The 24,542-nt window shown below is 35.8% G+C and overlaps 1 protein-coding gene across 1 annotated transcript in view; it reads left to right on the forward strand.

The window, feature by feature from the left end:
- UTRN (utrophin) overlaps positions 1-24,542 on the forward strand; it is a 341,169-nt gene that overhangs the window by 243,930 nt on the left and 72,697 nt on the right. The window contains 5 exon segments of the mRNA XM_045572887.1: positions 3,295-3,424; positions 9,398-9,663; positions 15,302-15,427; positions 17,760-17,838; positions 20,471-20,531. Coding sequence (XP_045428843.1) covers positions 3,295-3,424; positions 9,398-9,663; positions 15,302-15,427; positions 17,760-17,838; positions 20,471-20,531 — 662 coding nt within the window.

A 24,542-nucleotide genomic window follows, 5' to 3' on the forward strand; every position in this document is an offset into this window, starting at 1 on the left:
TGACAATTACAGTATAAAATGGAAGATGCAAGTCTGACAGTCACTCCTCCATCCCTTGTCTAGCTTGTCAGTGGCTTCCCAGCGCCCACTTCTCAAACTCGGCTGTCGCTGCTCTGTCTGTAGTAAATATTTGTCATTTCCTGAATGCTCACTGTCACACTCTCTTATTCTGCTGATGTCTAGGTTCCTCTGTTGGGAGTACAGATAGAGGCATCACCTTCACCAGGAAGCATTTCAGAGCCATCTACGCTCTGTTAGGTCCCAAGCCATCGATTTGGGTGCCTTTTCCACCTCGGTGGATAAAAACAGGAAAGGTCCTTGGCCTTGTGGAGATTATATTTTATCTGAAAAAAGACAGAAAACAAACAATAAGCATAACTAAATACCTGCCTTGCAGAGTACAAGATGATAGGTATAGGAAATACACCAATGGCGCAGCATAGTGATGGGGATGGGACAGGTTGTGGAAAGGTGGAATGCTCCATTAAATGAGCGGGGGTGGGCGTGGGGGAAGAGCTTGCTGAGAAGGCCTCATGGGATGAGGGATCTGCCCTGTACATATCTTGGGAAGGGCTTCCCAGGCAGAGCACACTGCCAGCGAATGAAATGACCCACGGTGAGAGCATCTGAATGAAATTGATAAAATTCCAGCCATCAAGGAAGTTGACCAGTTTTCCCCAATATCTCTTCTGTAGACAAATACATTTTTCCATTTGGATTTTTTGGAATTCTAAAAGAGTCTGGAGACAAATCTCCTTTGCCACCTCCCCTCCTTACACTCCTACCCAGTACACACTTTGAGGACCAGTGCCAATCTGGAGCGCCCAGTCAGAACTTCTGTATGCCTCACTGTGTGAGTCACATCTTCTTTCTCTACCTTAAGATCCAGATTCATCCTCTGTGGAATATATGCCCCATAATCGCTTCCTCGCACCGATCTTGCTTTTGTTTTTCTTCTCTGAGTAACATTCCTTTATGTTCTGGCTTCTCTTAGCTTTCTACTTCCATCCATATCACCACCCAGTTGGTGTTTCCTGGGTTTTCATTTATGCTTAGTCTCTAAATACTGTCCATGAACCCTCCACCCTATTTGGTAAACCAGAGTGAGGAGTTCTTCTTCAAGCAGCTTGTGTTCAGTGGGTACATTCCTGGTCCTACCCTTTCAAAAAGAAGGAATCTAGCGAAGCCTTTGAACACCATTTAAAAGCCTTTGAACACGTTAAAAACCACATGTAATGGTTAGGACTGGGCTTGGGAGATAAATCTCGTGGCCGCTAAAATTTTGAGAGACACTTCTGCCACATTTCTGTTTTTCATTGCTTTCTTTTAGGCAGTATGTTTTCTCATGTCCTCATTTTATATTTCTAGTTGATTTTGGGAGCAAACACTAGGGGCATTTTCATTCATCTGGAATTTCTTGCTCTAATAGTAATCTATGTTAAAGGAATAATTGATTCAAGACCTGTAAATGAGTGTGTGTGTGTGTGTGTGTGTGTGTGTGTGTGTAGATAGACAGACAAATCGATATGTATATATTTATTTCTAGATCACAAGTATATCTTCTTCTTCTTCTTCTTCTTCTTCTTCTTCTTCTTCTTCTTCTTCTTCTTCTTCTTCTTCTCCTCCTCCTCCTCCTCCTCCTCCTCCTCCTCCTCCTCCTCCTCCTCCTCCTTCTTCTTCTTTATATCAGAAATTTTAACTCTCTGAAGATCATCTTGTTTTCCTGGAGTGTCACTCCATGGGACTTTCCCGCAACCTGCACTTCTTAACTAGAGAAGGTGGAGGTTTTGTTGCTTTTCCCCCAACATAGTTATTTCATGCTCATTGATGATAATTGATCTGGAATTAATTGCCTAGTGCTTGCTTCATGGTCAGTCTTTGCTTATATAAATAATAGGAAGGACACATGTTACCTATGGACTTTAGAAAAAGTTTTATTTCATCTTATACCCTGTACATTATTACTGTGTCTAAATTGTGAGTTGCTGTTCACTTTTATTCTTTTAGTTTACATTTTAAATCCAAGTCATAATTGTACATAGTTTAAAAGTCAAAAATACTGACAATACTTATCACAGAAAAACAGCATCTGTCACTTCAGCTTGGCCTCCCCTCCGCTGCTCTGCTTAGCCCTCCCCCCCTGTGATGGTCTTTTTTACTTCGTTACCAGTGTTTTCCGGTGTTTCACTCAGTTTTTCACATCAGATGAATATGCTGGCATCTTTAGATTTTTCCTTTTTATTTGCTTTGGAAAATGAGGACTTAAATGCCTAGAAATACCTCATTGTCCCAACATAGTATGTCAAATGCTATGTTGTGGTCAGAAGGAAAGACTGCCTTGATTCTAAAATACTATTAGAGTGTAATGTTTTAGAAAGTGAAAAAACAAATTTTCATAAGGTGTTGACAAGGAACTTCATTTAAAGCAAAGTATCAGAGCCAGAGGGTGTTTATGTGCGCAATTTAAGAGGATAACAATACTAACAATAATTTTGACTTAGCTATAGTATTAAAATAGCACATAAGAAAATCTTCATTTGTTCTTATCTGGCGATAGCCATGAGCTGAGTTTTATTGTTTTTAAATTTTAGTCAATTAGAGTTTTAGTCACTATGCATTTTATAGGAGCAGGGTGAAAGTTGAACCCTACCTAAAAGAATAAAAGTACTGAAGACAGACTTTTCTGAGAATCATAGAGTTGCATGAAAAACTTCATGGGGAAAAACTGTAATTGCCTCAGCATGAGAAATGGAATATATTTTAAGATAATTGGAGACTGTCTTTTATGTGTTCTCTCTGGTTTAGTTTTGATTTCATGTACTTTAATTTGTTTCAGTCTCTTAATTTGGTTCTTAATATATCCTAAAGACTGTAAACACTTCTAAGAATCTCATTACTACTTTTGAAATTGCCTTCTTCCATACCACTGGGTATAATATTTTGTCAGTCTTATTAGAAAAAAGTGTTTTAGAACAGGCTATTATATTTTAACAATATGACCTAAAAGTACATTTTGTGTAAGTTCAGTACGCTATTGCAATTCTTTGTAAATTGTTTTTGTTTTTTTGTGGTTGGTTTTTATTTTTTTTAAGTTCTACAAGAATCATCTTTTTGTTTTTATTCATGTGTAATCATTCATATGTGTAAAATTGATATTTTTCACTTCTAACTTTGCTTAAATACTGGTAAGTAGTCATTCCCATTACAAGTGTGGTGAGAAGTTTAATTTAAGATGTTCCATTACTTGCTGAACACTTTAGTTTACAAATTCAACTTTTGCTTCTCTTTTCAAAGGCACTGAGACGTGAGTTAAAGGAGAAGGAATATTCTGTCCTAATAGCAATAGACAAAGCCCGAGTTTTCCTGGCTGATCAGCCAATTGAGGCCCCCGTGGAACCAAGAAGAAATCTACAATCAAAAACAGGTGAGATTGGCTTCCTTAGTACACCATAAAAACACATGCGAGGAGAACAAATAACCAAAATCACGTAGGAAATGGCCCTCCAGTATTTTAGGGTTTGGCATTATTTCAGGATTGGACATTTCATTTCTTTTCTTCTGGAAATAACTGAATCAAATTTTATTATTTAACAAATGTCTACCTTCTTAAATTAAAAGATAAAATGACTGTATATCTCAATATTATTTTTTCAAAAGAAAATTAACTTAAGAAAATTTTATTTATTAAAAAGCACATTGGAACTAAAAGTAATTTCTTTAAGAAATAAAAATGGACATGTCTTAAATAAAAATGCACATGTCTTATATTTCAACAAATCACATAGTAAATAATTGCTAATAGAAAATGGTATTTAAGTACAATAGTACATGTATGAAATATTTAAAAACTATAGATTGTTATAAATTTGTATTTTTCAAGATTACTTTTTAAAATAAGGCATTCAAGTGCCTTTCTGTTACAAGCATGACAGACTTTATTTAATTTAAAAATAACAACCTGTACTCTTTATGCACTGTGGTTTAAAACGGAAATAGTAACTACCTTACCAGCACATAGGCATAAATCGCATACATTTTGGCGCCAGCATATGTCCTTATTATGATATTTCAGTGTTGGCAATCAAAGCATTTTGATGCTTTTAAAATAAACACTCCATTCAAAATAGTTCTCACTCACTCACCTCACATAGTAAAAGCAGACCTGAACACGGCCTCCTGCTGTGTCCTGCAGTGGGATTCAAGAGCATTTTCACTTGTGAGGGAAGTACATTTGGAAAAGACTCCCTTTAAATGTGGCTGGAACTGGACCAGACATTTGGACAGGTTGCCGTTTTCCCACTCAGCCTTTCTCAGGGAAGTTCTGCTTCAATCTGAATAAATTTCCCAAAGCCATGATTTCCTCAGCCCTTTGATATCTAGTTTTATATGTGTGTCTGTGGGACATGCGCGCAGCAGCGCACTTACTTTCTTTTCTAGAATTAGCTTTTATTTTCTGCTGTATTAACACTGTCTTCCCAGTTAGCCTACTGGAGACCCAAGTCATTGTTGAGTCTCCACCCTTTGACAGCTCCACAGTCTCAGCCTTGTTATTTCTATCTTTGAAGAATTATTTCCTCCGAGTACCCAGTTACATATGAATCATACACACACGTACCATATACATGTGAGTGCATGCAAATACAGACATGTACATAACAGATGCTTACTGCATAGCTGCTGCATGAATGGATGCCTGAGCTGAGCGCTCTTGGGTATGGTAGGAAGTGATTAGGCTCAGGCAGAGGGATGACCATGCGGGGCAGGACCAGCAGAAGCAGCAGCCAGGGCTGTGCATCCAGGAAGTCAGTCAGCCTAGCCTGGGGGCCAAGGGCTGGTTCTCTTTCTCTTCCTTTCTTTCTCTCTCTTCTTCTTTCTGTAAAATCAATAAAATATATCCTCAGGTAAGGATAAAAATATAAATAAGTAATAATTAAATGTCCATAACTTTTTGCATTTCCCTTTACTGTTGCTTTTTCCTTAATGAAATAACAGGTTGCCTAATAGAATGACATACCAATTTATGTATTTCCTGGCACCAAGGGAAAAGGCATTTAGACAATATTAGACTTTGTCTTTTTAATTTTCACATAAAAACTTGGAAGATTAATTGCTTTCCGGCCTATAGACAAGCACAATAATTTAATTAGCTCCTTAAGTCCAAATTAGATTAGTAAAGTTGTCACGTGTGAAAAAGCACAGAAAAATATAATGTTGCTCTCTTTCCCAGTGTTCTTAACTACAAAGCAGCAATGTGTTTCTTCCCAATTTAAAGTTCTAGAATGCATATATGGATAAATGTAATGAACCTATATTTTACTGTAATATAAGGAGCCAGCTCAGTAAACCCATTGATTGGGTAAAAATCTCAAAATGTTTGGGCCTGCTAATGAATACCATTGTAATGAAATCGGATTTAAAGAAAGAAATCAACATTCTTGATGAAAAATGATATGATAACCAAGATTGGTTTGATGGCTGCAATATTTTATATTAATTGTTCACATCTGTTATGTTCTGTGGTCATTGTTACAACCATCCATAAATCACATTTGTCTAATAAAAAGATGGTAATAATTTACATGTATGTATTGCATTGCTATCAGCATCTGGGATGTTCTTTTCAGATTTAAACATAAAGAATAGGGGGATACTAATCTCTTTTAATGTTGTGGTGTGTTTATTTTGTTGTTCCTCTTAGAATGTTGAATCTTCAAGAGTGACTTGGAGGGTTATTTTGGCAGTTTATAAATATGAGCCATAACCTAAATTCTTTTGTAATAATAGCTAAGCTTGGCAAGAATGGGAAGCTCAGGACTTCTTTTGTAGCTTGAGCAATGGGCTGGTATGTCCCACAGGGAAGCAGCCTGGGGAGAGATGGGCAGCAATGCAGCAAGAAATGGAAGACTGTTAATCTAAGACTCCTGCCCTTTGGCTCTTGAAGGAAAAAGGGTAAATTTTTTTTAAGTCAATAATATTGTACGGAGCTTTGTACATTTATTCAACAAGTACTTAGGTATGCCTACCAGGTGCCAGGTGATATTCTAGATAGATCCTGAGGATGTAGCAGTGAACAAAACATCCTTGCCCTCCGGGAACTTACCCTTCCAGCTTCTCTTTTTCCCTTTCAGCATCACTCTCCTGCCCCCCCATGACCTGCCCCTCTTTGTCCAGCAGATTCCTGAGTTGAATAAATTATAAAACTACCGTTAGAGTGAGGATATTCAGGGAATACTCAGTTACTGAAAATTGAAAGCTGGATCTTAGGTTACTTAACAAGGTCTTTTTCAGGGCCTCTCAGTAATTCTTGCTCCTTTCTTTAGAGGTTAATCTTTTCTTTTTTTAAATATATATTTTATTGATTTTTTTACAGAGATGAAGGGAGAGGGATAGAGAGTTAGAAACATCGGTGAGAGAGAAACATGGATCAGCTGCCTCCTGCACACCCCCTACTGGGGATGTGCCCTCAGCCAAGGTACATGCCCTTGACCGGAATTGAACCTGGGACCCTTCAGTCCACAGGCCAATGCTCTATCCACTGAGCCAAACCTGTCAGGGCGAGGTTAATCTTCTTAATAGTCTGTTCTTTCTTCCTCAGCTTCATGCTGGGTTTGTGTACTTTTCCCTTTTAACAGGAACAGTATAACTTGTAAGTATTTGGCCTCTCTTTCTACCTTCATTAACTTCTGGTCAGAACTGCTGTTGATCTCACTCCATAGTGTGATCTGTATTCCTATTTCCTCTCCACCCCCAGACAACCCCTCTCCCCCAAATTAATACCTTGCATTTTGATATTGTGGAAAATGTTCTTTTCTTTGGAGTTTGCTTTTTCCTAAATGCATCTGTTCATATTCACACAACCCCTTCTCCCCGCCCCCCCCACATACACACACACAGGATTTGAGAAGTCCCTTGGCAGCTGGATGGATCCATATCATTTCTATCATATCCCTGCTGAAAGAGTTGGGCTACACATTAGCAGGTTAATGTACTTTGACTAGTCTCTTACTATTGTCATCTTTATAATTTATTAGATGAATGTAATTAGAATCATGAAAGTAATCAACTAATGGTACTTGATGATGTACTTGTAATCAGGTTGATAAAGAATTGTTGTCATTTGTCACCATACATAATAGGCAGTGGGCAGGATCCTCTTAAACACTGATTATTTCAAATAAATTAGGTTGATCTTAATCATGTAATCAGAAGAAATTTTAAAAAGAATTTATTTCCCATTTTTTTAATCAGAAGCATCTTTTGGTCTTGGAGAAAAAGAAGGAAAGAGGAGCAGGGAGAAATAGAGGGGAGTGAGGAAAGAGAGAGTGAGAGAGAACAAGTCAAGTTGAGTGCCTAGAGAAATGGGGCTGCATTGTTTTTGCCCTTGAATTATTGTTTGCTAATTAACTTGGTTTGCTATGTGAAAATCTCTATAGATGTCTAAACTTCCCAGATTTAATAATATAATAATAAAATGAATGAAATCAATGAACTCTTTTGAGGCCCTATTGTGGGCAGGCATGTGCCAAAAGCTTTATACTTATAGATATTAACTGAGATTCAAAGAGATAAGGGGCCTATCTAAGATGAAATAACTAGCTAGTATTGGAACTAACATATGATGTTCTAATCTCTTCTTGTCCAAATTGTTCAGCAGTGAAAAGCTATTCTGGAGAATTATTTTTCTATATGTGTTTTTCTATATTTGTTTTCCTTAATATTTTCTTTTCATCTTATGGTGAAATACAACTGTATGAACATAATGCATGTAAAAAGATACATGCAAATAGTACAAACAAGATAGTTGAAATTACCATACTTGAAATACTTTTTAAAACATTCTCTCTCATAGTATAACATATAAAAAATGCTTTACTTGGGTATGAGGAGAAGAAAAAATAAATAGGAAAGGTTTTACTTAAAATTATGAAGTTATGCATTCTCAATAAAGATTAAAGCTAAAAATTCCATTCAACTGAACTCAATTTATTAATTATATATTTAGGACAACCAATGTCTAGACTGAGACCTGCAAAACCAAGATAGAAGGAAATGAAAGATGAATGACATAAAGCTTTAATATCTATAGAATAAAAAGTCACAATGGAGATAATAGTTGGCAGTGCCATAATTGACAAAGAAAATACAATTAATATGGGACATCTTTATTGCAAACACAGGACTGGCTCTAATAGATTACTATCATTAGTTCATAAGAGTATGAAAGCTATAGTTAAGGAGAGCTAGCTGAGTTTGTCTCCCTAGGAAGCTGGATGACCTCGAGTTCATTTTATGGTGATTTGTAATATTTGTGAGGTGCAGAGGAAGTTGCTAATGTGACTGACACAAAAAGGTAGTGTTATCACAACGAAGATTGTGCATTTATATCTTAAAGTAATTTACTGTTTGACTTGATTGTATGTTTCTGACCTGCTTCTCTGTTTCCAGTGGTCAAACAGGAAACCTGTCAGACCAGCTGGCTAGGGAAGAAGGCATCCTTGGGTATTGATGCAGTGAGGCCCAGCGGGGTTTGGCTGGTGATCTATGTAACCTGATTTGAGAGTGTCTGCTTATGTGCATCCAATTCCTCTGCCCTTTTGTTGTCAGCTTCTCATGTCTTTGTTTCTGACCCTGGGCTTTGAACTTGACTTTCGTTTCTGTCATTACCTTTTCCTAGTCTTCTAGACTCTCTGTTTTTTTTGCCCCTGTCTTTTGGCAGAACTTTGCATTATGCCTTCCTTTTCCTGTCTGAAAATCTAACTTTACCTCAGACATTCTGGAAGCCCTCTGGTCTATGAAATGTTTGGGATTGTCCTTGAAATCATACATCTTTCTCCTGAGACGTTGGTTATGTGCCACACTAATCCTGGACTACAGAAAACATCCTGTATTAAAGATGAATGCCAAACAAACTCAGCTAATATACTTATCTTCAGTTACTTTTTGTTGTTGTTGTTGTTGTTTGGAACATGATAAATTCATCTTCTTTTTGCATAGTTTTTCCTCATAACTTAAAGCTATTTCTCTCCTAATTATACTCCCAATTTCTCTCTAGGACAATGAAATGAAAAACTGTATTTGGTTTTTATATAGCATGTGAAATTCATGTGAAAGAAAAATTATTTTTTAACTTGTGACATTTCAAGGTTTGCAAATATAGTAAAATTTAGAAGTTGCCAAAATCACTGGCCCACTTATTATTCTGTAGCTACTTTCTTCTTTTGAGATGCATCAGGGCATTCTTAGAAGAGGTATAGAGACACTCTTCCTTCCCCTGCTTGGTGTAACTCTGCCTCCCTGTACCCTGGAAGCAACATTTCAAACGATGCTCTTCACACTTGGCTATAAGGAATACAAAGTTGATTCAGCTTCTAAATATATATTATTTTTTAAATCACAGAATTGACTCCTGAGGAGACAGCCCAAAAGATTGCAAAAATGCGCAAACAGTCTTCGGAACTTAAAGAAAAGTGGGAGCGTCTAAATGCTCTAACTATTAACTGGCAAAAGCAAGTGGACAAGGCGTTGGAGAAACTCCGAGACCTGCAGGGAGCCATGGATGACCTGGATACGGACATGAAGAAGGCAGAGGCTGTGAGGAATGCCTGGAAGCCCGTGGGCGACTTACTCAATGACTCGCCACAGGATCACATTGATAAAACCATGGTCAGCATCACTGCATCAGATAAGGGATTTAAAGAGAAGTTTTGTGGCTAAATATGAACAAGTACATTGAGGCAAATATACAACCTGTTATAAGGGATTGTCTTTGTTTTGTTTTGTTTCTTGTTTAAGTTTTATATACAGTAGTACATATATCTTTTTTTTTCTCATTGACCTTCCCCCAGCTTCTCCTACTTATAAGGGATTGTTATAAGGTCAGTGCCATTACAGCCTCTGCCAAAATCGGGATATAGAAGATTTTCAGTCACAACAGATGCTTTCCTCTGCCCCTTGTCATCAGAATCCTCCCTCAAAATAGCAACTCTGACTTTTTCCTCCATAATTTACCTTATTTTTAACAAAATATTTTTTTTATTCAACTGTGCATCCCTAAACATTTGCTTAGTTTTTAAGAAATATTTTAAAGTCCCCTTTAATCTCTAATATTCCCCCTCCATCTTTTTGCAATGCAACTGTTAAGGCAGCTGAACTGTTTGTTTTATAGTGTTTCTCACAGCTTGGAATTTGCAGAATGTCATCCACATGGTGTAATCTGGCAGATTCCTCTCTACTCTGTATTTGCTGTAAATTGGCATTGAATTTAAGTTTCAATCGAAAGTATCCTGTTTTACTGGTAATTCTTATCTACATATTTTATCACATTGTATATACATGATAGATATACTATATATTGTGTATATATATATATAGCATATCTATACTATATAATATACTCAACTAAACATTTGAGTATATCAATGAAAGATTCGTTTAGGTATGAATTCTGTTTGTGGTCAGGAATTGCCCAAAGTTACGGTATTAGACCTATCTTTTGGGCCCTCTTTGATACAGTATTCTAGAACATACTCAGAAATAAAGTTGATGGGATTTAATCAGTTAGAGACACAAATAACAGATTTAGAGTATAGTGTGGTTTGTAATAGCATTCTAAACTATATACTGTCTAGTTAGAAATCAAATCAAAGAATGAACTAGTGACAAATCAGAAGTTGTTAATTGATAATATCTATCATGAATAGGATTTTTATGGCAAAAGACATCCCTCTTTTGTGCACAGATATTGAATAATGCTTTCCCTTTGTTTGTAAACATGTGGCTGAATAGGAAGAGAAGAAAAGTCTAGGTAATTAACTGAATGGTTAGATAAATTAATATATATATGTTGTGGGGGATGGGGATAATAGTGTTTATGTGCCTAAAACTTTCTCAGCAGTTTACATGGCTACCTCTTTTAATCATCACAGTAATCCCACAAGATAGGTGTTATTTTTATGCCCATTTTACAAAGGATGGATTTGAAGATATTGCTCAAGCCTGCATGGCTAGTAAGTGGTAGAGTTTTCATGATGTTTCTTGCTCTTCACTTTCATTGTAGAGACCTCATTCATAATAACATAATTAAACACTATTTTGATCACCTATTTAAATTCAAAGCTTTAAAAGTTACATATTAAAATTTAAGCTTAAAAATATTATTACTAAAAAAGTATTGGTTCCTGCCATCTTTCATTTTAAATATACATACCTTTCCAGCCACCCAATGAGTTAAGAGAGTTTCTTCCTACAACTGTAGTATCTTAAAAACCATGTCCATGGGTAGATCTGAGTTTCAAATAACCAAGTGAAAATAAAGCTCCTTTGGAAGTTGCATACTTCTTATATTTTATTTTTTATTAATCCTCACTCAAGGATATTTTTAAAAATAATTTTTAAAGAGACTGGAAGGAAGGGGAGAGACAGAGAGAGAAATATTGATGTGGGAGACATATCAATAGGGTTTTTTTTTGCCCTTGACTGGAATCAACCCTGGGAACCTTCAGTCCATTGGCTGATCCTCTAACTACTGAGCCAAACCAGCTGGGGCTACATCTTATATATTAAAAGTGGTTTTATACACTGAAGATCTTCAAGTCAGTGGTTTACAAAACCATGCTCGTTTGGACTGCATAATGTCTTTTGGTTAGAGCAAGAATTTATCCATTTGAATTTGTAAGTATCTGTGTGTGTGTGTGTTTTTTTTTGTGTGTGTGTGTTTTAAATGGGTAGTATTTTTTTTTGTTGTTAATATATTTTATTGATTTTACAGAGAGGAATTGAGAGAGATAGAGAGTTGGAAACATTGATGAGAGAGATATATCGACCAGCTGCCTCTTGCACACCCCCTACTGGGGATGTGCCAGCAACAAAGGTATGTGCCCTTGAACTCGGGACCTTTCAGTCCATAGACCGATGCTCTATCCATTGAGCCAAACCGGTATCTGCTGTAAGCATCCGTTTTCAATATAGAATGATTAGTGTTGGATGACAATAAACAGTTGTATCAGGTTATTAAAGGCCAAAAAGATTTGGAGTTGTTAATCCCATTTGATTAGAGAAATTATCCAGCGCTGCATCCAAATCCTTATGTTCAAATCTCTGCTTATGTGGAAAGCTAGGAAAGTTACAATTAATATTAAAAGAAAGGAATAAACGGTGGATTAATATATTTTTACATCTTACTAGGGAAAAAATAAAATAAAAACCCAAGTCTTACAGTTGAGGCATTTTACATGTGTTCTCACATATACCCCAAATTCCATCGAAGCTACAGGCAGATGAAAACAAGTACTGATTATTGCTAAATGTTATTCAATATGCCAAAGCAAGTGGGAAACTAAGTCTTTGGGGTAATCAAATACTTTCAACTCCTTAAAATTACCTTGTCTTTCTTGTTTGCATAATCACACCTGATTGGAGACCAGTCTGGGATTCACATCTGCCAACAGGCTGCCAGGCAGGGCATTTAATACCTGCAGATGTTTCTGTTTTTACGGCCAGAAGACCACATAGATTTTTATCCTCCTATAGGAAAGTGCAGCCAGAACATGATAAATTGCTTCTTTATAATAGAACACATGGCAGAGCTGAGATCATTTTAAAACTTGCTTTATTTCTAGCCCCTTAATTTGGAAGCTTCTACAAACCGAACTATTAATATATACTTCTTTAAGAGATTTCTTATTGCCATAAAACACCTGACCACCTCAACAGAAACAAAACCTACAGACCTTGTTTGTCATAGGTCTTTTCATGTTTTTTACCTGTGGCTTGTAAGAGAAAAACACTTTTATCATTTTGGAAGATTTTAAAATCTGGGGTAATGTTAGAATCTAATTTTAAAATTTTATCTTCTGAAAGGCATCTTTTTGAAGGTCATTTAAAATGTTATAAATCAGAATGTTTTCTAGCATTTTATTTTTAATCTTTCATATCTATCAATATATGTTGGTGTTTTACAGAGATATTGATTTTAAAAGCAGATTAAAATTCTTCAGTCCTCCAAGAAGAGAATACTAATGTGTAATATTAAAATCACAACTGAAGAAAGCTTGCAGGGTTTGAGTTCTGTAGGTACTCTGAAAATGAATCTGAGGGACACCAGGTTTCTTCCAAGTCCAGGCTGAAAAATTCTCTTTCCCCATCCTAACTGCCACTTCTCTCTGTCCCGTGGGTCTGTCTCAGTGATTCATTCCTTAGGCCTATGTTGTTAACAAAATCCCTTTGTTGCCTATAACTGCTTTCCTCGCTGGGCTGTGCCAGTATGTGTGTGCCTTGTCTGACATCAGCCATGGAGAAAAGCTGTCACAACTCTGGGTTCTTTCTTTTTCCGTTTTGCAGCAGTTCACATATCTTCGTGGGCTTGCCTTCTTCAACCGATTTTGAAATGTTGAGTTCTGGCGATGTCTCTTACCTTTGCAGGTTCATTGTTTCAAATGTATGGCCTGCTCCCTCCACCATCTGTATTTTTCACTCCGACTCTGGCCACAGATCTGTCCCTGCTGAGTCCCCACCTTAGCTTCTTTAGGTGCTTTTGGGCATATTCAAAATTTTGAAACACTGAAGCATATTCTCTGATTTGTGTAGAATTAATTTCTTTAAAAAAAGTTATGTTCTTAATATTATTCTGATGTTTATCAATCATAATGATTATTGTTAGCCTTATGTGCATTATATAAGGAAGAGTTCTGTAGGGTAACTAGAAAAGTTTTGGAGAAGAGAAGGAATGAGGGAAATAGTTAAAGGGGCTTTCTTTTTATACTCATAAGGAGGAAGCCAAATTAATACTTGTAGTGTTTTAATAAAATGTTATAGTCCCCAAAGCACTTTAATATACATATTACTTCATTCAACTTGGAGCGATGAAAGAGGAGAAGAAAAGGCATATGTCTAGTCTCTTGAGAGTGGGGATTAGAACCTGAGGTCTGATGCCAGTAGGATATTCACAACACCTAATACCCATAAGTTAAATTTAGTACATGATTAACTCTAATCTTACGATGTACCAAAACAATAAAAGTACACAGTTCTATTTTTAGAATCCATTCTGTTCCCAACCCCTTATTGGCTTAATCTTGCTTAAAAAATAATTGTTGGGGTCTGTGTCAATAGAAAGGAAGTCTGCCCCTCTTGTATTACAAACCTTGTGCTGAATTTTGCCAGGTGCCTATCTCAAGAAGCTTCCATTCTACGGGGGGAGAAGGGGCAGAGGAAGCATTAGGAAAATGGATGCTTATACTTTTATGTACTAAGCTCTGATGAGGAAAGATATTTAAAATACATAACAATTGGATGGTATGGCATCAAACAATCAGAGTGGCCTCCATTATAAAACCCAGTTTGTGGTTCAGACAGGTGCTAGTTGAATGTCCTGGCTGGGTTGAAAAGGCAGAGAGAATCCTGGGAAATCCCTGGGAGGGGCCTGAAGGAAATCTTTTCAGATATGGTGTGCATGTGAGCACTTGAGTGGAGTCTTAAAGGATCTAGGCAGATAGTTGGAAAGGGAGAACTTGAGCATAGAGGCAGGTGAAATTATGTGAAGAATGGAAAAAAGGTAGGGTTTCTATTCTGCTTGGTCTCATAGGACAGATGACTGTCATGGTCCTAAGTATTATTATTTTTTCTTTCTCTCTCACATACCCTCCTCATCCCAACCCATACCACCTCCATACTGTGCCCGAGGTGGCATTTGTCAGTTCTAAGCTTCATTTCCCTCCTTTCCTGTAGACTCCACTCTTCCTACCTCACATCTAATCTCAATGATCGCAAATGCTTTTGAATGAGACAACCTTACCTCTCTTGTACATATAGGCATCAGTTTTGTGGTTAATGAAGATGGTTTTACTGGCCACTTTTAAACTTAATTTTCAGTGAAAACTTGTTAAAATCAAGTTGCATCCGTGAAAAAAATATTAAGGTAGCCATCTGGAGAAAGAAAAGAGAAGGAAATATGGAAGAAATTTAAAGATAAAATCAAGACTAGAAATTAGTAAAGTAGATTATAGTGGCAGATATTTTCTAGACTAAATCATGAAAATTTATCATGAAAAATTTGAAGGAAATACATAATCACTTTAATGTATTTGCATTATAATCTTTCTTATCATGTCATGTCTCAGTTTGTCTGTGATATAAAGGCAGACTCTTTTGCTGGTGGTCTTGATTGCTGAAGACCAGATTTGAATTGTCTATTAAACAACAGTCATTGGCCTCTCAGCTGATCTTGCCATTGGAAAGTTCAAAATACATACCACCTTCCGTTATTTTCTTTTCTGATGTCCTCCTTATTGTCCTTTTCTTCCAGGCATTTAGAGAAGAAATTGCACCAATCAACCTAAAAGTTAAAACAGTGAATGATTTATGGAGTCAGCTGTCTCTGAAGATGTCTCCCCAGCTAGATGACCTTAATGTGCGATGGGAACTTTTGCAGGTATCATCAGCTTATTCCTCTTCATAATTCAGGCTTAAACCTTGGTGGACCTTTAAACCATACCTCACTAGTCTGCCACACACCATCATTTTTTTATTTTATTTTATTGGTGTGTTTGATAATGGATTCATAATATGTGACCTCAGTTGTCTTTCAGTATCTTGAACTCAAAAGCCTCATTTATTTATGAGAATAAGTTTTAATGTAATTTTTGGTGTACTGTTCATATGATATTTGTAGGAAATTGCAAAAGGTCAAATAAATCACAGTAATTGAAACATATGGTAGGTCACAGAAACATTTTTCCCATAATGGCTTATAAAGGAGTCATTTTTCTTAATTTAATCGTGTATTTTTTGCTTCTTTTGAAAAGTTATGAAAGTCTCCATCTTTCTTTCTGCAACTGCTTGTTCTTTAGGTGTCTTGCACAATTTTTGCAGCCAGCACCTTGATACTATTGTGGTGTTTAACGTTAGCTCAGAGATCTTAGCTGCTGCAATGCAGTTATTTTAATGACTCTATATATTCTATATATTATTTGCTTGTCCCAGATTTAACCCTGAAGAACTAACCCAAACCTGAAAGAACCCTCTCTATTACTGGGTACCAGCATTTGCCAGCACTGCCCTTTGAACCATCTTTGTGGAGCTTTGACACATTCAGGGACCAGTTCTCAAGACTCATAATAAATTTTTTTTGGAAACTAGCAGAATCATTTGAGTGGGAGATAAAAAAAATGATTTTTACTAATTTCTCTATTTTCTGGTCCTAAATTGTGATATTTAATAATGCAAGTGTACTGTTGAGGTGGCACACAGAAACATTTGAAGGCATAATGGGTTTCTGAATTAACTCAAACATTAAAACACACAATGGGTTTATATTTTCTTCCTGAAATTGAAGTGGTACGAAATGAGTTGTATGGTATTAGACAGTCCTTTTTGTCTTTGAAAGAGTATTAATAATCTGGGATTAGTAAGGCAGAATACTAAACTCAATGCAAATGTGCTTTTCTAATAAGTGGAAGACAGAAATGTTTGACCAATATTCCTTTTTCTTCTTTTTCATTTCTCTAATGCATCATTTTAATGTAGGTATTCCTGTGGTCCATCTTGATTTCCTTCTCATTCTGCTTCTTTTATCACCATCGGAAAAGATTAGAAGTCAGGGAATATGCTTAAAACAGGATATGTGTTCTGCCTTCTTTATTTCTGAGCCTGGTGGCTGCTAGAACTCAGATGCTAGTTGCTGGTTGAATAAGTGGGGGAAATCTATGCTGCCAGACAATACTGTTAAATTTCAGAAGTAGCATACTGTTTTCTCCTCCTGAATGTAAAGTGTATCATAGGAATACTTTTTGGCATTAACAAAAAAAAGTACTTGCTCTTGCAACTTAAATAGCCAACCATGAGAAACTAAAACTGCCCAGTGAGGTTGGCAGACTAAATGGAACAGCTTACCAGCACTACAGAAGCAAAGACCAGGAAAAGAGACATGGAAATGTCAGTAACAGATGTGTGCATTTGTTATTGATTGGCAATAGTTTCTTTGCATTTTCATAATGTAGAGAGTTAATCATACAATCTGTGTAAACAAATGCACAGATAAACAGTTTGTTGATGCATGAATGCCCCCAAATCAAGATGACTGGACACAAACTTGGAGGAAAATAAGATATTCCACAATCATCTGTTTTATCTGTCTGTCTATCCATCCATCATCTATCTGTCTGTCTATCTATCAATCATCTATCATCTAATTCAGCCATATTTCTGTTTTTCTATCTATGTTATCCCTTGGAATATTTTAGATCTTCATTTGCTCCCCATAGCACTTTTTGTCACCTTTCTTACAAAAGAGAGATGAATAGCCACTGACCTTGTGGCCACATCTTCTCTTAAGATGTTTTTGACCTTCACGGCTCTCCAGGCAATGTAGAGTGACAGCAAAGGCATGGATCCTGGCACCTGATGTGCTGGTTATGGATATTAGCAAGATGCATACTAACTTTATGTCCTGGGCACTTCTGTATGTCTCAGTGTCTTCATCTGTGAGATGGTGATCATGATAAATAATGCCAATTATGTTGATTATGAGGATAAGAGAGTTCATTCCTAGAAATTGCTTAGAAGAGTGCCTGGAACTATTTGCTGTTACTTGGTACCAAAAAGAGTCTGCTTTCATCCCAGCACTTTGATTTTAGAGATGGAGGAGGAATCTGTACAAGCAGTCATATCATGGGCAGTAACAGCCTTTATAATAATGCTTAAACCCGGAACATTATTTAAGTTATTGCTTTGAAATCAAATTATTTTTGGGGTGTGATATGCAGGTTTCTGTGGACGATCGCCTTAAGCAGCTTCAAGAAGCCCATAGAGATTTTGGACCATCATCTCAGCATTTTCTCTCCAGTAAGTACTGATAAACTTGACAGAAATTCATGAAATGAATGAATCAGCATGCATTTTCAGCATGCAAGAAGCCATATTCTTTGCTATAAATAGGTTTACTTATATGAGATAAATATATTATTTATTGGTTCTTATTTAAGAACAATTGTTAACAATTGATAAATCTTTGAAGTGGAGCCAAGGTAACTTGTCTTTAGCTGTGGCATTCCAATGAACCATCATCCTATATAATAAAAGGCTAATATGCCAATTGACTGAATGGCAGAACGACTGGTGATCCCTATGATGCACACTGACCATCAAGGAACAGACGCTCAATGCAGGAGCTGCCTCCTGATGGTCAGTGCATTCCCACAGGGGGAGCACCACTCAGCCAGAAGCCAGGCTCAAAGCTGGTGAGCACAGCAGCTGTGGCTGGAGCCTCTACCACCTCCATGGCAGTGCTAAGGATGTCTGACAGCCAGCATTTGGACATCCCCTGAGGACTCCCAGAGTGCCAGAGGGCACAGACTGGGTTGAGGGCACGCCCCCCCCCCCCCCACTACTAGTCTATTATAACTACCATATTATATTATCATTGTTGTCACATGCAAAAGTTATGAACTTTTTCACAATAAAGAAATACTTTTTGTATTTTAAGATTTTAAATTAATTTTTCTCTTTCAAAAGCATTATTAGTTTAAAATGCACCTGTGCCTTTCAAAGTAAAACTTCATTCCCCATGAATCTTTAAATGAGAAGATTTTGAGTTGTTTGGCTCACTGCAATTTCGAGTTGTTAGGCTCATCTTAGATAGGTCATCTTTGAGTGATCTATAGCACCTCCTGGAAGATAATGTCTACTGGCATGGCAGGATGCATTTCTAAAGTTTGGATACCATCAATGTTGATGAGATAAATAAGTTTGCAATCTACTCATTTGGTATGAATTACTGCAGATTTCTTAAACTTAATTTTATAGAATATAAAGCTATGTGCTAAGACCAAATTAAAGAGAATTTAACAAGGAACTGAGACTCTATTTACACTTCTGTTATAAGGATTAGTCATCAATTAGTACTGATGAAACTTTTTACTTAGTAACTATTCTTTCGTAATAAAAATCAAAGTCATATTTCTTAGGAAATAAAACATTGTAAACATTGTGAATCTCAAGTGCATTGCCTTCATTTGTCTAGCATTGACAGTCTAAGGAGGTGAGAATTATTCAAATTAAAACAATTATGAAAATGAATTGAGAAGTGTATACACAATCCCAATGAATAAATTTAACAATTGTTATCCCTGCTGCTTGGAATTTTTGGCTTTCTTATATGTCTTGGACATTAGCCCTGGTTATAAAAGGGAGCCTGTTTAGTTAGGCACAAAATAGAAACCGACCTATTAGCCTGGTGCCAACACTGAAATGAGGTTGGCTCTAATGAGAAGTTTAATATGCCTTATTTCACATTTTCAACCCTTTCTTAAGACTTTTGTGGACATAGTTAGAGAAGGGAGTCCTCCCATCTTATAAAGAGTAGAAGAATTGTTGAATAGAAAGATTGCCGAACTAGTGGTCAGAAGTCCTGAGATCAAGTTAGAGCTCAGCCATTTAGTTAAGCAAGTTATTTAATCTCTTAAATGTTTAGTTCCTCATTTATCAAATGGAGCTTTAATATCTATCTTATCAACAAATATATTCACAAACGTGTTACAGAGTTGAGAATGCTATTTATTTTTGAGATAGTAATATGACACGAAATTCAGAAAAGAATATTGGTTAAAACTAGTTGTATGAGAGTCTGATGATTGTTACAAAGTTTTATTTTTTAAATTTATTAGTTTGTTTAGCAAAATTTCTCTAGATTCACATGTACAATTCTTAAATAAGTCTTAAAATCATTGGTTTACTGTGGGAATAATATAAGGAGTAACTGGAATTGTAAAAAAAAAAAAAAAAAAAAAAACCTCAGTGAAAAAGTCTCACAAAGTCTGCATCATAGTGATGTCAAGTAAAAAAATGTAGGAAACTACATTTTCTGTGCATTTAAAATGCAAATACATATTTGGGGTTCTTCTATTAACTGCTTTGGTTTTTTACAACCTTTTACCTATGTTTATTTTAATTTTTCTTTTAAAAAATTCATATATTTGGGTTTGTTTAAATGCCAATTGTTCTTAATAGTTATTCCTGTGACTATAAAATAAAGCAAAGAATGTTACTAGTGATTTGGAAATTCCAGTCTTGAGGAATTTAGTTTATAATCCAAATATAATCTCTCTCTCTATATAGAGAGAGATTATATCTGGATTATATATATATATGTTTTACATATATGTTTCCAAGAGTACTAAGTTTTACACTGTGTTGACTATGAACAATAAAACTTGATTTTGAAAAGTAATTTTATCAACAAGTTCAATTACTTCGAGGTGGCATTAGAAATTGTACCTCTGTTGTTCTTTTATTGCTTCAAATGAATTTTTAAAGTGACTGTTTTTTTAGCCTTGGAGATTTTATAATTATAGTAATCCAGCTGGCAAACCAGAGCATTTTTCATTGAATTTGCTGTAAAATGTGTTCAGTTGCTTTGCATTAAGTCATAAGGCTGTGGGGTTAGCAGTGTTTCCAATAATCCCCTTTGTTTCCTCAGCTTCAGTCCAGCTGCCGTGGCAAAGATCAATTTCCAATAATAAAGTGCCCTATTACATCAAGTAAGTTGATTTTAAGTCTCCTTTACAAACCAAAAAAATAAAGTGATATTGATTACTTAATTGGCTTTTTTTATACAACTTTTTAAAAAAGTAAAACTTAGTTCTATTATCATATATCTATATATTTATAGAGATAATATGTATTTTATATTTGAACAAAATTAGTTTGAAAATCAGAGTAACAATTGTAATTTACTAAGTTAAGGCTATAACTGTGTTTAGTTAATATTTTTTGAGCAGGTATTAAAATATTTGGGGGAAATGACAGAATTTCTATAATACTTTTGACATTATGATACTGCTCAAACTGTGCTAATTCTAAATCATCTTTTATTTGCCCCAGAAAATACAATTCAAAAGTTCTTGTGTTCTTCTCATTGTAATCCACCAAAAGGAACATCATTGTTTAAATCATGAAAAATGTCAGTATTTGCAAGTTTTTGTTTGATTTATGGAAATTAGCTGCAATATTGGTCTAGGTTTATCATCCTTCATTTTTGTTGTCTACTTGGCAGTTTCTCCTTTTTAAGTTCTAAGTTTCTCCTTAATGAGTAACAGTAATAAATTTGTATAACTTACACAGGGTCTGCTTAGAGTTTTATCCTTGGGTTAGTTTATATGTTGTCATAGGACAGAATAATAAAATATAACTTCTGCAATCCCTTGAGGTGTGAATTGGCAAAGTTATTGATTTATAACGTGATAAGGTGATGAAGAGTCATTGTTGACTATTTCATGTGCAAGGTGAATGGCGTCATAATTGTGTGGGGGAAATTATGAGTTATTCTATCAGGAGACAGAGCTGTCTCAGATTAGCTTAGTGGCCTCAAGCAAGACAGTGAAGGTCTCTGAGCCAAGTTTTCTCTATATCCTTTCTAACACAGCATGTGGTATCTCCAGAATCCACACCAACACTAATAATTTACTTTTCCAGAAGCCCTCTTCCTCAAAAATTTATGTGTGAAGTCACTGTTTTTGGAAGAGTATTTCCTTATCAAGCTTTTATTGTGTTTGAGATGTAGCCTCAGGGTAAAAAAGATAAATAATTTTGCAGTAACATATAATAGGTATAATAAGCAATATGTGTTACATTGTCTTAAGGGGATTTAATACTTTTATCAATGTACAATTTATAGTGTACTGAGTTGTGATAAACTCATGGATGAAGTACCAAATTTATGCAAACATGAATGGGAAGAAATCAGTGGCTGAGCACATTGATATATCTATTGAGCTAAAATGTGATAGTCTGTTGATTATTTACATATTTTTATTTTAAATTTTTAAATATTAGATAATTTTAATTTATTGGATGAATATTGAATATCACAGGTTTAGGCAAAAATCTGATGTGCCATTATAGGCAGAATAATGGCCTCACAAAATGACCCACACCTTGGGTGTGACTACACTAGGTTACATGAAGATGGAGGCAGGGCACATGGGCCAGGGAATACAGGAGCTGGAAACGGCAAGGGAAGGTGATTCTCTACTAGGACTTCCAGAGAGAAACACAGACCAGGCAATCTTGATTTCAGTCACAGAGATATTAGTATTGTGATAATTTGTCCCAGCAGCAATAAAGTACATGTACTGTACAAAATCTAGATGTTCATGCAAATGAATTGAAATTAACTGACCAAATTAATCTAGAAGCCTGTGTCATCTTGATCTTTTAAAATATGTACATTGGATCTAGTAAAGCAGAATTTTATTTATGTACTAGAGAAAGACAGTATTAAGTCTCATGCTTGATTATATACTACAGTGGTTATCTATTTGACTTGGCACTTTAAAAATCCATTATGAAATTTAGCACTATAATTGAAAGGGGTTTCTGTATGTTCAGGTTGGTATATGTGACTAAGAATTACATTGTCTAAGTCAGAATTTCACTAATTCAGAATTTTGATAGCTTTGGTAGGACCTAGCGGGATCATATCTTCACTTAGACTATGTGTGCTTTATGGGGAAGACCAGTAGAGTAAAAACTAGTTTATCTGGCATACCATATGCTGAAGCCAGTTTTGTTAAAGATGACCTGTAACTTTGTAGCATCCTAAACTATCTTCCACATCATTAGTGACAGATTGGATTTTCTGAAATGTGTATAATTTTAGAGTTAATTGTCTTTTATGGTTTTCAAATATTTAGGAATCTGTCCATGTATATAGAATGAATTGTCTTATTTTTAGAAAGATTGTTCAACCAGATTCTTGCATTACGTGCTCTGTTGTATAAATTACCAGCTTATTTCCTCATAAAGAGGGAACGTCAGTCTCAAGAGGTAGTGAGCATTATATGAGCCAGCATTTCCAGATGAAGAATTGTTATGAAAACAAATTTAATTCCCAAACAAATTAATAAGCAAGTAAATGATGAATGAGAAAGCTTTTAATATATACCTTCCTTTGCATGGCTGCACAACTATCAATAAATAGAAGAAAATTTGAAAAAACAAATTTAGCATAAATTTTATGCAATTAGGATTTCCTGGAGCATATTAGAATGCATTAATTTGACCAAAAAGAAAATAATATTCAGGTCGAATTGCTAGATATTTTCAGTATTTAGGTATGCTGTTTTATATAGTCTCATGTCAGACTATACCAAGAAAGTTGAAAGGAAAAATGGGAAAGACAAATTATTTTTTTATTTCACATTTTAGTGTTAATAGATTAGTTAAAACATACTTTGATGGCTTCCAAATACATTTCTTTTTTTCTAGGTAGTTCTTTATTACTGCAAGGTGTATTGCATTAATTCTGGGAATAATTTGTTTCTAGAAAATGAAAGATAGGAGTAAATATAATATAAACCCTCTATATTAATATATTAAGTTGAAATGCATAACTTTAATTTATATTTGCTGCCTCTAAGGTAGACTTTCCAAAACTGATCTGGTTATGTTTCTTTTTTATATCAATAGTATAGTGCAGTAGCAGTTAATTGTCATCAGTTTAGGAAACTTTGAAATGCCTCTGACTGCTTTCACAATATACAGAAATCTACCAGAAAAAAACAGATACTTCTTTGTGAATTGTTAGTCACGTGTTTTGCAAAGTTGTTCATTTCTTCAATTAAAAGTCAACATCCAGGGCCTTTTGGGTACAAAGGGAATGGTGAATAAAAGCTTTGGGTTGAATTTTCCTAATATGTCATATTAATCATGTAAAACTCATTGCTTCTCATTTTATTCCAGAATAAATATAATAAGTATAATAAAAGTCCTGGTGGATGATAATAACTATCAGTGTAATAAATTGGTTTCAGATATCCATTTGCCAGTTGCCATGCTAGCCCTGGGCATGGATTATCTCTTCTAAGCCTCACGGTGGCCCAGTGAAGTGCAGGTACTGTCGTGGCGCCCACTTCCAGGCCAGGCTGAGATAGAGTGCAGGCACACATAACCTGGGTGAGATCACACAGCCAGTAAATGGAAGAGCTTGCATTCAAACCCAGGGACTGACTCCAGCTCCTGAATTCCTGACCACTGTTGTCTCCATTCCTAACTTTATTAAGGCAGAGAATAGAAATTTTTAGTCACATGGGAAATTTAGTAGAATGAAGTACATTTCTGAAGGAGCAGTCAGGTGAGGAAAATATGAGTAAACATTCCTTTTTCTGCACCACAGACTGGTTAACATTTATTAGAAACTACTGTGTGCTAGCATTAGGCACCAGAGCTGTCCAAGGACAAGGTCCATGTTACTCCCGTACACCACACTGCCTTTTCTGTAGACTTCTTAGAGGCTAATTTCTGTCAGCTAATGTATGTTTAAAGAAATTTCACCCTGTGGCCTGGACAAAGGTCCTTTTTCTATCGATGGGAAGGTGTCATCCTCCACAATCTGGCTTGTCAGATCTTGACAGTTCTGAGTTGGGGAGACAATCTATAGCCCTTCATTCACCTTTCCTCATTGTCATGGTCAGGACATTTCTACCCTTCTCAGTGAAGCTGGCTCATAGCTTCCCTGGGGCTTCAAGAGACTGTACACTGGCCAGCTGTGG

The sequence above is a fragment of the Pipistrellus kuhlii genome, unplaced genomic scaffold (assembly GCF_014108245.1).
Source record: "Pipistrellus kuhlii isolate mPipKuh1 unplaced genomic scaffold, mPipKuh1.p scaffold_m20_p_5, whole genome shotgun sequence".
Lineage (NCBI taxonomy): Eukaryota > Metazoa > Chordata > Mammalia > Chiroptera > Vespertilionidae > Pipistrellus > Pipistrellus kuhlii.